General features: G+C 43.9%; 2 protein-coding genes across 4 annotated transcripts in view; one reads left to right on the top strand and one right to left on the bottom strand.

The window, feature by feature from the left end:
• The window catches only part of ATG7 (autophagy related 7), a 357,839-nt gene extending 345,577 nt beyond the window's left edge, over positions 1 to 12,262 (bottom strand). For all 3 annotated transcript variants that reach the window (XM_075006212.1, XM_075006211.1, XM_075006210.1), the window contains exon 1: positions 10,897 to 12,262. The gene's annotated coding sequence lies outside the window, so the exon portion shown is untranslated. The remainder of the gene's footprint in view (positions 1 to 10,896) is intronic.
• Positions 596 to 13,771, top strand: part of LOC142019263 (uncharacterized) — a 198,363-nt gene continuing 185,187 nt past the window's right edge. The window contains exon 1 of the mRNA XM_075005885.1: positions 596 to 989. Within this exon, the coding sequence (XP_074861986.1) occupies positions 679 to 989 (311 nt within the window). The 5' untranslated portion in view covers positions 596 to 678. The remainder of the gene's footprint in view (positions 990 to 13,771) is intronic.

Here is a 13,771-nt window from a genome sequence, read left to right as displayed (position 1 = left end):
CGGGCGATGACACACTTGCTCGCTGGAGGATTGTGAAGGAAAGTCTCGGGGTTCTAAATTTAACTCACCTTGAGACAACTGTGTTTCCGTCCCCGATCGGGAGTGCCCACAGGGGTATTGAGCAGCTGCGGGTGGGGACCTGCCCCTGGGTTTATCTGGTTTATCTGTGTCCAGCCTGATAGGGACGACCATGGCAAGGGTCCGGAGATGGAGACCTGAACCACTCACGGGGTGTATACCCCCGATGTCTGGGAGAGCAAGACCTCCACGGCGACACTGATAGAGGTGAAACTGGCTTGTGACAGTACTCCAGGGGGATCCAATCCCAGAAAATGGTGAAGGTGGCCCAAGCCGTGGTGACATCGGTTGGAGGAATGGAGAAGGCAGGGTTTTTTTTGGGTTTTTTTGGTTTTTTTCCCCTCCCCCGATGGGCCGGTGGAGACACAGGCCTTTGGTGCGGCGTGTGTATCACAGGGGGAGGGGTTGGTGCTAACAGCAGCGCAGCCCTGTCCAGAGATGGACTGCGGTGCCGGGTTTTTGATGTTGCCTTGCCCCTCCGCTGCGGGGCTGGCACCGCCCCCTCCCCTGCCGGGAATCTCAGCCCTGCTGTTAGCACTGTGCTCGGCACCATCAGCTGCGGTGCTGCGCGGGTATCCCCCTCCGGTGCCTGCAGGCTCCATGCCTGGCACCCCTGCACCGCTGGTGCCGCGGGGGTTTGTGCCACCTGTGACGGTGCCGCCGCCTGAGTATGCGGCCAGTAGCTGTGTGCTCCGCTCGTCCTGCTCGCTGCAGATGCACGGCAAGGATCGAGCCAGGGAGAGTTCCCTCCGTTTCTGCTCTGGGGCGGGGGGGTCAGAGCACAGTGAGAAACATGGCCAGGTAGCCTGCAATTCCCGCAGGCGTCGGATGCCTTCGCTATGCCCCACGGAGGCCAGCATAGCTTCACAGTATGACTCAACGCTGTGTAAAAACCTGAAGAGGCCATTGTGGTGAGTCCTTTATTGTTAAGAGGGTACTTAGCACTTAATCCGTGCCTTTCCTCCTCAAAGAGTGATCACCGGCCTGCAGCAGCGGGAGGCCTAATGGCCTTTCACGTCCGCTCTGTTCTTCTCCGCTCCTCTCTTTTTCCTTTTTTTTTTTTAACTGGTATTCTCTTTGTCTTTGCTTTCTCTCTTCTTTTTTTTTGTTTTTGTTTTTGTTTGTTTGTTTAATAACCAAAAAACAACAAATTACACGTGGAAAAAAACCACTAAGTAATCTGACTCTGGCCTTAGCCTGAGCAGATTCCATCTGCAGCCGATGGCGGTTAAGAAGGAACTGGCGGGGACCGGATCGTGCATGCAGCTGGGGGCACGCAGGGGGGCGGTGCGCGCCGGCACATGTACAATCCAGGAGAAACTGCTGGAAGATTTCCAATCTGCGGCGCCGGGCAAGCCCGACACATATTGTGGAGCACCCACGGGGACCACTCGAAGAAGAAGATGATGTTTATTTAGTTTCCCATTCTCAAAGCTGTTCATTTTGTTGACACTAGGTATTACTTTGTTGCATACACCACAGCCTTGGCTGTGTCTAAACTAGCTCCCTACCTCAAAGGGAGCATGGTAAGTAGGGTGTTGGGAGATTATTAATGAAGAGCTGCGCTGCATATGCAGCACTTTATTAAGCTAATTCTCCCCCGTGACACCTTCAAAGCATTAAACTTCAAAGTACTGGCTTGCATGTAGCCGTGGCTCACCCACCAGTATTTCAAAGTGCCTGGGCAACTTCAAAGTCCCTTTACTCCTCAAGTTTAACACTTCAAAATTTCCATGGGGGAGAATTGGCTTAATGAAATGCTGCATATGCAGCGCAGCACTTAGTTAATAATATCCCAAGACCCTACTTACCATGCTTCTTTCGAAGAAGGGAGCTAGTGTAGACATAGACCTAGTGTCTTAGCCTCTTTCCTTGGCCTGAAAAAATAGAGCCTTTTTCATCTCAGTCTCATCAGTTACTTGTTCATCTGTGTGGTATTTATTTTACATGAAATAAAGTGGAGGCATTCACACCAATATATCAAAACCGGCCAGCTGGAACTAGTTCTTTGTCAGCTAGTCCCCAACTCACCATAGCTCTCAAGCTTTTTAGTTTCTGAAGTTCATTTATTTCATAACATAGTTTATGAAACAATTATCAAAGTATTACCAGAAGTACTGCTACCCTAGTTCAGAGAAGACACTCATGCACGACCCTGCTTCTTCATGTCACTTCTGCTAGTTTCTACGCATTTGAAGGGAAATCAAATACTAGTAATCAGAATTCTGTACACCAGTATGTTTTCTGGGCCATGGGGAAAGCATGTGGCAGGCTTGTTTTGCTGGACATAATTTTTAATATCTGTACTGTGAAATGGAAGAGAGATTAGTGCCACATACATATGAAACTGTGTATCAGTGCATGAACAGAACTGATAATGGTACTTGTGTTTGGTTAACAAGTCTGTGTAATACGTATATAGCTTTTATTTCAGATTTCCTCTTCCACAGCACCTTTAAGAAACGTATAGTAACAACTTTTAAGTTAAGATTCATGCTGGAGTTGATTAATTGTTATAGGTATATTTCTTAATATTGGTCTCTTGTATGTAGTAGAAGGAAACCACTTTTTGCTTGTTACTGAAAAATGTATCAAGTAAAGTGTTGAAAATAATAATCTAATTGGATGGCAATCTCTTTAAAAATAAAGAGGGAATAAATCTGGCTTTTGTCATAAGCCTTGTTTCCAGAGCTGAGATTAGAAGGATTGGGCCCTCATTGTCCCAGGAATGAACTGAATACACATAAAACACTATAATTGGATATGACCATGAAATGGCAATGTCATATCTAACAGATACAGACCTTTCCTAACTCTGGGAAAACTTCCCTCTAAATTTCTTTCTGAATATTGTGGCTTGGGCCACAATATTCAAACTAGATCCAAGCTAGAACTCATTAAATTTGAACACACAAAATCTTTGTGAGAGTTTGGAAGAATCTTGGTCAGTGGTTCTGACCAATATCAATCTGAAATGCTTTAAAAATGCTGCTTTCAAGTTACATAGTAATAATAATATGGAGATACACATCTCATAGAGCTGGAAGGGACCTTGGGAGGTCATTGAGTTGAGTCCTCTGCCCTCTTGGCTACGTCTACACTAGCCCCAAACTTCGAAATGGCCACGCAAATGGCCATTTTGAAGTTTACTAATGAAGTGCTGAAATGCATATTCAGCACTTCATTAGCAGGCGGGCGGCTGCGGCACTTCGAAATTGATGTGCCTCGCCGCCGTGCGGCTGGTCCCAGCGGGGCTCCTTTTTGAAAGAACCCCACCTACTTCGAAGTCCCCTTATTCCCATGAGCTGATGGGAATAAGGGGACTTTGAAGTAGGCGGGGTCCTTTCGAAAAGGAGCACCGTCGGGACAAGCCGCGTGGCGGCGAGGCGCGTCAATTTCGAAGTGCCGCAGCCGCCCGCATGCTAATGAAGCGCTGAATATGCATTTCAGCGCTTCATTAATAAACTTCAAAATGGCCATTTGCGTGGACATTTCAAAGTTTGGGGCTAGTGTAGACACGGCCCTTGTGAGGACCAAGCACCATTCCTGACAGATATTTTTTTTTAATTAAATCTATTTGTCCCAGACCCCTAAATGGCCTCCTCAAGGATAGAGCTCACAACCCTGGGGCAACAGTGCAGCCTTGTTTGACTCTTGTTTTGACCTCAGAGGATTCGCTTTGGAATCACAACATTGCGATTTGCTTTACCTATCTACTACGTGGAGAATGGGGTGGCGTGTGCACGGGGTGGGGGGCACTCTGCAAGCTGCATTTTAATTGTAAAAGAAACATAATTTGACCATGCTTGATCAGATTCTTAGCTCTTCAGGATAGGGCCTTTCTCTTTTTGTGTGTTTTAACAGTACTTAACACAATGGCACCCTGATCTCAGTTGGCACTAGTAAGCACTGCTGGAAGATAAATAATTCAGTAGGACCTGAAAGTTAAGAATATGTTGTGAATAAAAGTTTTTTTGAAATGTTCATAAGTGAACAAAATATTATGGTTATTCTTTCAAAATTTACAAATGAATATCAACTTAATACAGTCTTGAAAGCTTTACTGTACAGAAACAAAATGCTACTTCCCTTTTTTTAAATAGTTTCTGTTTAACACAGTATTCCTTTGTGGGTTTTTTTGTTTGTTTGTTTTTAAATGTAAACCTCTGCTGCTTCCTGATTGTGTACTTCTGGTTCCAAATGAGGTATGTGACTGACTGGTCAGCTTGTAATTCTGGTGTTCATAACTCTGAGGTTCTACTGTAATGAGAAAAATCTTCTGTTCAAAACAGATTTTGTTTCTTTTTGAAATAAAGGGCAATTAAAGGTCTATGTTTTTCAACAGGCATATGAAACATACAAGATTCACATCAATATTTCTGAACCCTTTGCAGAGATGCAGACATTCCTTATATCTGCTTCCAGTGAGCATCTGTCCAGGATTAGACAGAGATTAGCACCTTATGATTTGGCAGATCTCATATGTCTCAGACAAATAATTTGGCAATATATGTGTTTTACGTTTGTTGAATTAGTATTAATGTTAGAAAAAGGTTTTGTCTTCTACTGTGGAAGCAGAGAAGCTTTGTTTTCTTCCAGAAAATATTGATTTCCTCCTGTGCATCTGGACAAATTTGATGTAATTATAGTGGTTTTGATTATACACATATATTTTCCTCTCTCTGCAAACATTTTCCCTACTTCTAAAGTAAATTGATTATATAAGTTGAATCTTTCTAGTCCTGTACCCTCAGGACCTGATTGGGAGGGAATTTGCCAAACAACAGGAGGTCATTATTTTCTAGCAGCATTGCCAACACTTCCACTGCTTACTGGGCTCTTTAGGGGTAAATTACACCTAATAATAGCACAGAACACTGAGCACCAGGACAGGTGGCTGTAAACAAATTTATGCGACTGCGGGAAACTTGGCTACACCAGCTAGCCGTCCAGCTAACTAAAATCAGGCTGGACCACCGATATTGTGGGACAGGAGTGCCAGATGCGAGAGGTTCAGCCTGAACTTACACAATTTGACAGCACATCTTGGAAATATAAATATGAAATACTGGTGCATCAATTTATAGTGTATGTAATGATCGTAATAGGCAAAATAAAACAATAATTGCAAGTAAAACATCTTCTAAAGGAAATATTGTCAAACAAACTATCAATAAAATTTTAAATTTTACCATATGCAAGTATGCACTGTTATACATAGGTATCTTACAGTGTCCAATCTGAGATACCTACAGTCCGTTGAATTACAGATTTGAATCCTGCCAAACTCACCTATATCCTTCTTCCTTCTGTGGCAGGTAGATTTTCTTTATTGCTTACTGTGCATGTTTGTCTTTGAAATGGAGTTTACAGAGAACCCCAACTTCTGCTCAGTTGGGGTTATCTGTTATAAGTCCTTTGCTGTGCTTATTGTATCAGTTTGGTGGCCATTTTCAGTTTACTTTTGGATTTGGCCATTCAAAATAGTTTTCCTTGTTTTAACTCCAGCAGTGTGTGGTGACCCAGGCTCTGAAATTTAAAAAGTTGGTACTTAGAGCCAACTCAGTCACTGTGCTGTATGATAATATTTGGGCATATATCAGTCATTGATTCATACCTGTAAACCTCTGGCTTTGGGGCTTTTTTCCCCATGACTCCTCTTTTGGGATTTGTTGAAATATAAATATGTTAAAAATGGGGAAGATAATGCTTCACATTGGCACATACAGAAGTAATTGGAGTCTTAAGTCTTAATTAGCCCACCTGGTTAGAACTGGATTAGGGTGAGTCAGCCCTAATTTAGTATCAAGCCCAGGTGAGGGCATACTTGATGATGGCAGGCTCAAACAAACCTAAAAGAGAGAACTTTGTAGTTAGGAGACAATCAGAGAATGGGGAAAAAGCTGTATGAGGATACGGAATTCCAGAGCGGGAATAGCAGAGGCTGCAGCCTGGTGAAAGATAATGAAAAAACAGAAGAGGTAGGAATGGTCTGGGGAAGTAGCAAGGGATTGTAAAGAGTAGTAATTGGCTTCTTAATGGAGGTTTGCTAGGCTGGAACCCAGAAGATGAAACAGATCTTGGTTTTCCTTCCTGAGCAAGATGGAAAATATGAGTGTTACCAGTGCTGGTCTCTTTAAATAAAGCAAGTCTTGCACCCTTGTGCTAGGGCAGGTGGTCCTCAGTTGTGCAAGGTAAGAGGGTGAGGCAGCTACCAATAAAGAAGCAGAAGCAGCATGAAGTTCCCTGGAAGTGGGGGTGGGAATTGGGAGCTGCTGTATGAAAAAGGGCCTGCAGGGAGAAGGCCCTGTGAGGTGATGCACAGGTGAAAGAGCACATTAGAATGCTGAAATGAGCACTGAAGCTGGATGGGTGAGAAGGGCAAAGGAAAATCAGGAAGCTATAGGTCAGGGTAGACTGAAGAACTGTTTTGTGTTTTTCTTTGTTTAGGAAATCTAGCTATAATTGGAAAAAAACCTCCAGATATGCTAATAGATTTTAGTGACTAGAGGACAAACCACTGCCTCAGGAGTAAAGGAGACAAAGGCTAGCTAGGAGATGGGGACCTGGCAGGAAGGTTCTGAGCCTTTTTTTAACCTTTGTTTGGGTTGTTCCTGTAGATCCCTGCGGAACCAAAATGGCAGACACTAGTTTCCTAGAGCAAATGAGCTTACGCCACTAGTGCCACATCATGGCTCTCTGAGGTTACAACAGAGTCCTCCATCTTCATACATAGCAATGTGATCATGAAAGTGTGATTTGATTTACTGAATGAAAATAGAATAGCTCCAGGGTCCACAGCACTTTCATAGGCAAAGACTGAAATTAGTCTTAGCTCTACGAAACACTCAGAAAACCATCATCCACCGTAGTCTGTCAAGCTCTCACATGGAACTTGCAAGGAAAACGCAAAAGAGGAAGACCTCAGACAATGTTGAGAAGATTTACTGAGATTGAACTACACCAACTGGGGTATTCCTGAGGTCAGCTAGATGTTTTGTCCCAAGACAGAAGGAAGTGGAGACTTGTAGATGATTTATACTCCATCCAGAGTACAAGGCTTTAAGTCAAATCTAAAATACAATTTCAAATAAAATGCAACACTCAACTTCTGTTTAGTATTCTTCCTTATATCTACCTGATGAACTTCTGAGGCTTTCTTTCAGCCTGTACCAATATTGTTTTTACTGTGTTTATACAAATGTATTTTTAAAACTCATGCTTTGTTTTGAACTGATTATGTAAAAGTCCATTTTATGAATTAAAATGGCTTTGGATTCTGTGAAAAGGAAGCCACCGTCAGGCTCTGTTTTGTGTAACTGACCAAAAAGTGATACAGAACTGGCTGCTTAGTTGGATGATTTCAGATGGAGATGGGTTGTGCATACTTCACCGCACATACAGTGGGGATGAGGCTTCATAGGTTAACAGTTGACCCTATATCTGACATTCCTCCGACAAAGGACAATTTTAGAAAGAATAGCAGAGAATTTTTTCATTGTACAAAGTATTCATTCATTTAAGATCACACATTCATGAGTTTTTGTTCCATCGTTGGTATTTTATTAAAGCTATCTTTTGTTTGAAGTGAGGACATCACTCCAGCTTTAATATTTTCCTTGTGGTACCAGGGAGTATAAATGTGATGGACCACCTTTTAGAGATCCAGGAAGTATAATAGAAACTCATCTGCTACATGTGGATCTGTTAAAGGATTATAATTTCTGTGTATAACAAAACAATGGGCAAAATGTAGGCATGTGGCAATGTAAACATGATAAAGTAGACCTATTATTTGCTGATTAAGTATTTGTGAGTTTGGTGATTATGAAATGTGCCAGATTGTGGTCTTGAGGGTGGATACCACAGCCAAGATCCTCAAAGGTGTTTAACCAGTTAACTCCCATTGATTTCCATGGAACGCATAATGCACAGAGGATCTAGGCCCTTTTGCTTATCCCACAAAATTGGTATGACAAGGACAGTGACAAAAGCAAGCTTTTTCCAAATTGCTCTGTGAATGTGCTGTAGACTGATCCTTTCTACACATCAGAAGGTTTAGTCTCCATGACCTCTAGGTGGTGGGGCAATTCAATGGAATTTATCTTGAAGCACAAAAAGTCTCCTGCAGGACAAGGACAATGCTAATTTAAGGCCACCAAATTACTATCAGGTGGTAATGAGGTATGGGTGCTATTGACCTGGTCAACATCTAAATCACTGTGTAAGTGGGGAAGGGTTCCCACACTCCATTACTAACCAGTATTGGCAACTTCAAGAGGCTGAAAGCCATGGGCTAGAACACAAAAACTATGGTTTGCCTAAAAATTATTATGTCTGAAATTGAGCTTAAAAAGAATCAATTATTTAACCTGCTGTCTTACTTTTTAAAACTACTTCTTCCTGCCTCTGCTCTGTGTGCATTGCAAGTACAAGGTTGAATTTTCTACCTATAACAAAGTCTGTCATAAATGGTAATAGGTCCTGCTGTGAAGGCAGGGGACTGGACTCGATGGCCTCTGAAGGTTCCTTCCAGTTGTATGAGATATGTATATCTCCATATTATATTTTTGTAGGTACCAGTTCCACTGTGCGGCTGCTTCCTGACTCTTGTCTTCTCCCCTCCCATTGTGTAGAGACTTCCCTACTCCTACTGGCAGGCTCCTCTAGCTCACTCCAACTCAGCCCCAGCAGGCTCATTTAGACTCCCTGGGTGACTCCTGCAGTCTTGACCACCCCCTGCAAACCTTGCATTCAGTCATGCCAGACTGCTTAGCCCAGAGCTACAGCCAGCCTCCCAGTCTCCGGGTAGGCTCCGGTAACTGTGCCCAATTACCAGCCTGCTGGGTACAGATACCCCTTTAAATCTTATAGCAAGTGTTCTCCCTCCCAGTTCCCCATAGAGGCACCCCAGGACTGTCAACTGCCTGCAGCACAGCAGATCTAGCAATGGGCAGGAAGACTACAACACAGGAAGAATTCTCTAGGCCTCCAGCATTTTCTCATGAGAGCCCCTATAGGGGGGCTGTAATTGTGTCATGGTAACAGTGAGTGCTGGTGACACTGTAATCCCCTAACTTGTCCCTGCACCCACATATATCCCTTTGTAACATCAGCTGAAGTCACAGCTTCTTTTCCACAAATGTTTAACTTTCTTCATAATGGCAGTATTTCCTAAACCTTTTAATTGGAGCAATAAATGCAAACAAGCTGCTCCCATCCAATTGCTTTTTGCACATCTGCATTTCAGTAATATAGTGGGAAGTACAATATACTCCAATAGAAAACTAATTTTGTTTTTTCTCTCATTAGCCAATAGATGTCACCACTGCTTCAGAAGAAATCCCATAGATGTAATCTTCTGACTGTTGAAAGGCACCACTCAAAACAAAGTGAACACACAGTTAAACAAATAACAGTTAAACAAAAAACAAGCCATCCTGTAGCACCTTAAAGATTAACAATTTTTTTATTATTAAATTTGTTAGTCTTCACGGTGCTACAGAACTGCTTGTTTTTGTGAAGCTACAGACTAACAGGGCTACCTCTCTTACAGAGGTAAAGATTCTCTGGGGCATGGCTTGTTAATAAAGACTGTTTCAAAATAATGGTACAGAATCCAACAGCTGAAACCTCAGTCTTGGCTGCCAATATGGTTACTTTGCACCAAGCCTCACTGTCTTTCCCCATCCCAAACCCTTGTTTTCTCTGCTGAAGACCTACTTTCACCTCCCTTACATCCAGAGTCAGGCATATAGACGTGCCAGCAGATACCCTACCCCACTAGCAGAGCAAGGTGCTGCAGGTGTAAATCAAAGGAAGTTTAGAATGGACAGCTTCATACTCATCTATCACACTTGGTACCAATCAGTATAAAAGCTAGGCTGATAATGGCAATGGGCCCTTCATCATTGTTTAAACAGACTGATGCTAAAATACAGTTAACAAATACGTTGATGTGTTTGTGGAGGGAAGAGAACCTGTGAGCCAGAGCAGATCTTTTAGGGAGACATCCAGTACCAACTGAAAGGCTCTGCTCCCCCAATCACATCACTCTGCTTGCTGCCGGTGAGTGCAGGAGTGGTCCCCTCCCCAACTCCTGAGCAAAGCACAAGGAGAGCAGAGTGATCTGGGACTATGTCTCTTCACTTTCCCCCACTGTTGCTGGTGAGTGGGAGAGGCTGGCCCTCTGTTGTGGGTGCCAGGCCCACCTAGTAGTCCCCATGGGTGGCCAGGGACTCTGGCCTTACCAGCTGCAGGCTGACCCCTTGCCCCCATCCATATCATTTGGGGGGGCACATGCTCCCTGGTATCCCCCACACACATGGCCTTTGCATCCAGCTTCTGCTTGTCACCTAGAAACTAGTAACGTCATCCTGCGGCAGGCACACATACCAAGACAGCAGTGTGGAAGACCTCCGCTTTTTATATTTCACAATGAATTTTGGAGATTCATCTGAAAGTGAGGTCATTCATCTTCCTGAGTACAGTAAATTCTTTCATATCCGGCAACCCCAGGCCAGGAGGTTTCTGGATATTCAAATATTCTGGATAACAGAGAGATATACTTAGCAATGCATAACACTAAAGAAAAACAAGATTAGATATTAAGAAACAAACAAAAATGAATGCAGAGTACTTTATTTACCAACAACAGTAGTACTGTACACTTATGCTGTATTTATTTGTATTTATTTTCACTATACTGTAAATATGGAAAATTGAACTAAAATGTACTTATGGGTAAAATGCTGGTTATTTGAGAATTCCAGAAGATTGAATGCCAGATGGGAAAGAGTTTATTGTAATTACACATACCTTTCCAGTATGTCTCCATGTTGGCTGCAGGGGTGCGCTTCCCAGGTTCAGTAGAGATCCATGGCATGCTAGACCAAGTCACTGCAGAAATCAAACCAAGTTTGTACCCAGGGGGTTGGTCAAATTTGTACATTGGCAGCTAGTCCAAGCCACCGTCTGTGCTGCTGCAGCCATATTGCTAGTTTTAGCGTGCTAGCGTGAGCAGAGGCAGTGTGCGTTTGTCTACCTGTGCTGGGAAGCACTCTCCACGCTGTGGCACTGAAATGTGAACAGCTGTTTGTAGCCAGACAGAATCCCCGCCCCCCCGCTCTAATCCAGCTTGCCTGCCCCTCTTTGGTGCCTCAGAGCACACAGCACAAAGAAACAGCACAGTCTTGGAATGTTTTGAGAGCACAGATGCGCTAATCTCAAACACTGTCTGGTGCCTCACAAACACAGATGTGCTATGTCAGCATGACCCTGGACTGAAGACTACAGATAAGAGGGCTAACGGTCTAGCCAACGGCCTCAGAGCTTCAAGCTGCCCTCGGCTGGTATTGATAATTGATCAGCCCACACTTTTGTCCCAGGAGGGGAATTTTACTGCCCGTGTGAAAGTTTGCCCCATTTCTATAAATTTAGTTATCTCTGTCTTACAAGTGTAACTGCCTTGTAAGTGCTGGCATCACAAAGACGAACCAGTACAATTGGTACCTTGAGATAAGGAAGAACCTGTGTGCTCCAAGTGGGTATAAAGAGGGGCCTGGCAGCCTACTCTAACTGAGCTCCAATTTCCTGTGCCTGCCGGTCAGGTAAGGTTATTGCCTCCCGAGGATCTAGGGGACGCTCTCCTTGTCTGTTCTTCCCAAGGGATTCAGTGAACAACATTGGCTACGCCAGAGTCGAAGGACGCAGGGGTGAGAATTATACCTGCAATGTTTTTTTGTGCACATTTAATAGTAAGAGCTCTTTAGTCTGAGGCATCTGGTCCTCAAATGGGTAACTTTCTCTAATTGACATGTCGTTTGTATCATCCTACTATAGTAGCTAAGCAAATAGAGCAATAACAGCGTAAGCATTAAGATTTTATCTAACTTTTCCTGCAACTGTAACCATTAAGACTTTATATAATTCTGTAACCATTAAGATCTTCATTTCTGCTTTGTAATAAATAGCAACCCTGTTTAAGCTTCAGCCTGACCCCCTTCTAGTTGCTGTAACTCGGCCAAACACAAACGAAGAACCTTAGCCGGTTTGGCTGTATTCAGCCTGGTCAGTGGTAAGGTGCAGTAAAAGCTGGGTACTGAGTTGTGCTGCCCCCACGGAGCAGACTCTTGGGGCACCCGTCAGCCTCACTGGCTGCCCACTGCGAAGGGACAGTCTGTCCCAGTAGTCAAAGTCTCGGGTGGAATAAGCTCTCTGCACCAATCTCAGGGGCACCCATCAGCCACACTGGCTGCCCACTGTGAAGGGACAGTCTGTTCTAGCAGTTAAAGACTCGGGTGAATCTCGGGGGCATCCATCAACCATCTTGGCTGCCCACTGCAAAGGGGCAGGTCATTCTAGCAGCTAAAGACTCGGATGTAAAATAGGCTCACAGACCGCTCATTACCTGGCCATTGGCTGACACTGTTAAAGTAGTCTGGTCATTGTATTTCTTACAGAAGATGACAGTATAACAGTGGAAGGTCAAAACTGATCTCAGTAAGGGTGGAAATAGCCTGCCTGACAGGATGAACAATACACAATATTCTCTCTGCAGAGCTTTTTAAAATATTCCTGTGAGGGAAGGATGTTCCCTTGTCATAAGCTGTTGTGATAGCCACAAAAAATATGACCAGAAATGCTCCCAGCCCTCTGTATGACCTAATTTTGGTGCAGTTGTACTGGTACAAACAGTCTTATACCACCACATAGTCTCTAAGGCAGTCATTTTCAAGTACTCTTCATTTACAGTTCCCTAAATTTTTATTCAGTGGAGGTACAGACTCCTTTGGAAGTCATACACAAAATCTGCAGATGCCCCTTAGGCCACAGGTAGAAAACTGCTATTATAAGGCATCACATTTTATTGTCTTCCTCTGACCTTTAATACATAAAAGCACCTCCCAAGTTACAACAAACGTCTGACTTTTGAACATCTGCTTATACAAACAACAGCTCACCAGCAGTTTCAAGCAGAGATGCCCTTAGAACGTATGGGGCACTATGTCCAACGGCAGCTTGCTGGTGGGGAATGGTGATTCCATAGAACTGTGATTTTATAATCTACAGCAACACACTAATGAAACATTTTTTAAAGCAAATTTTCAGCTAAGGCCCTATAGAGAAACATGGTAAGTTCAGAAACTGACAGCATATAGCTGAAATTGGCAAATGCCTGTTAAATAGCTTCATTACTGCTTGAATGGCTCTTTCACAGGATCAATGTCTGGTGGGCTTTTTCACCTTCAGGCTAACTGGAGCCTCTCCAGAGGAGCAGAGCCACAGAAAGGGGACAGGAAGAGGTGGGTGGATATTAAGATCTAGTGGTGCCCCAAATGTTCACATCTGTACACAGCTGCATATTCTGCAAATGGCTTAGGACAATTTTGGCCTAAGGGAATAGGCAACAGACACAAGTGGTAGCGAGCAGCACAAGTGCTGGCCGGAGGACTCTGGCAGAAAGGCAGGGGCAGAGTTGCACAACCAGCTGCTGGAGAGAAGTGGCACTCTGAAGGGGAAACATTGCTTCTCTCTAGTCACTGTCTGCACAGCCGCCCCTGCTCCTCCAGAGTTCTCCAGCTCACACTCATGCTGCTGTCCACCTACTGGTGAGTGGGGGTTGGGTGCAGACATGGGCGTGGGGCAAGGATGCAGCTGGGGGAGTGCCCAGAAGGCCCCTTTAGAATCTCCA

This window comes from Carettochelys insculpta, chromosome 11 (genome assembly GCF_033958435.1).
Source record: "Carettochelys insculpta isolate YL-2023 chromosome 11, ASM3395843v1, whole genome shotgun sequence".
Taxonomy (NCBI): Eukaryota; Metazoa; Chordata; order Testudines; family Carettochelyidae; genus Carettochelys; species Carettochelys insculpta.
The sequence above is the reverse complement of the archived record's forward strand: the minus strand, read 5'-3'. Positions and strand labels throughout refer to the sequence as shown.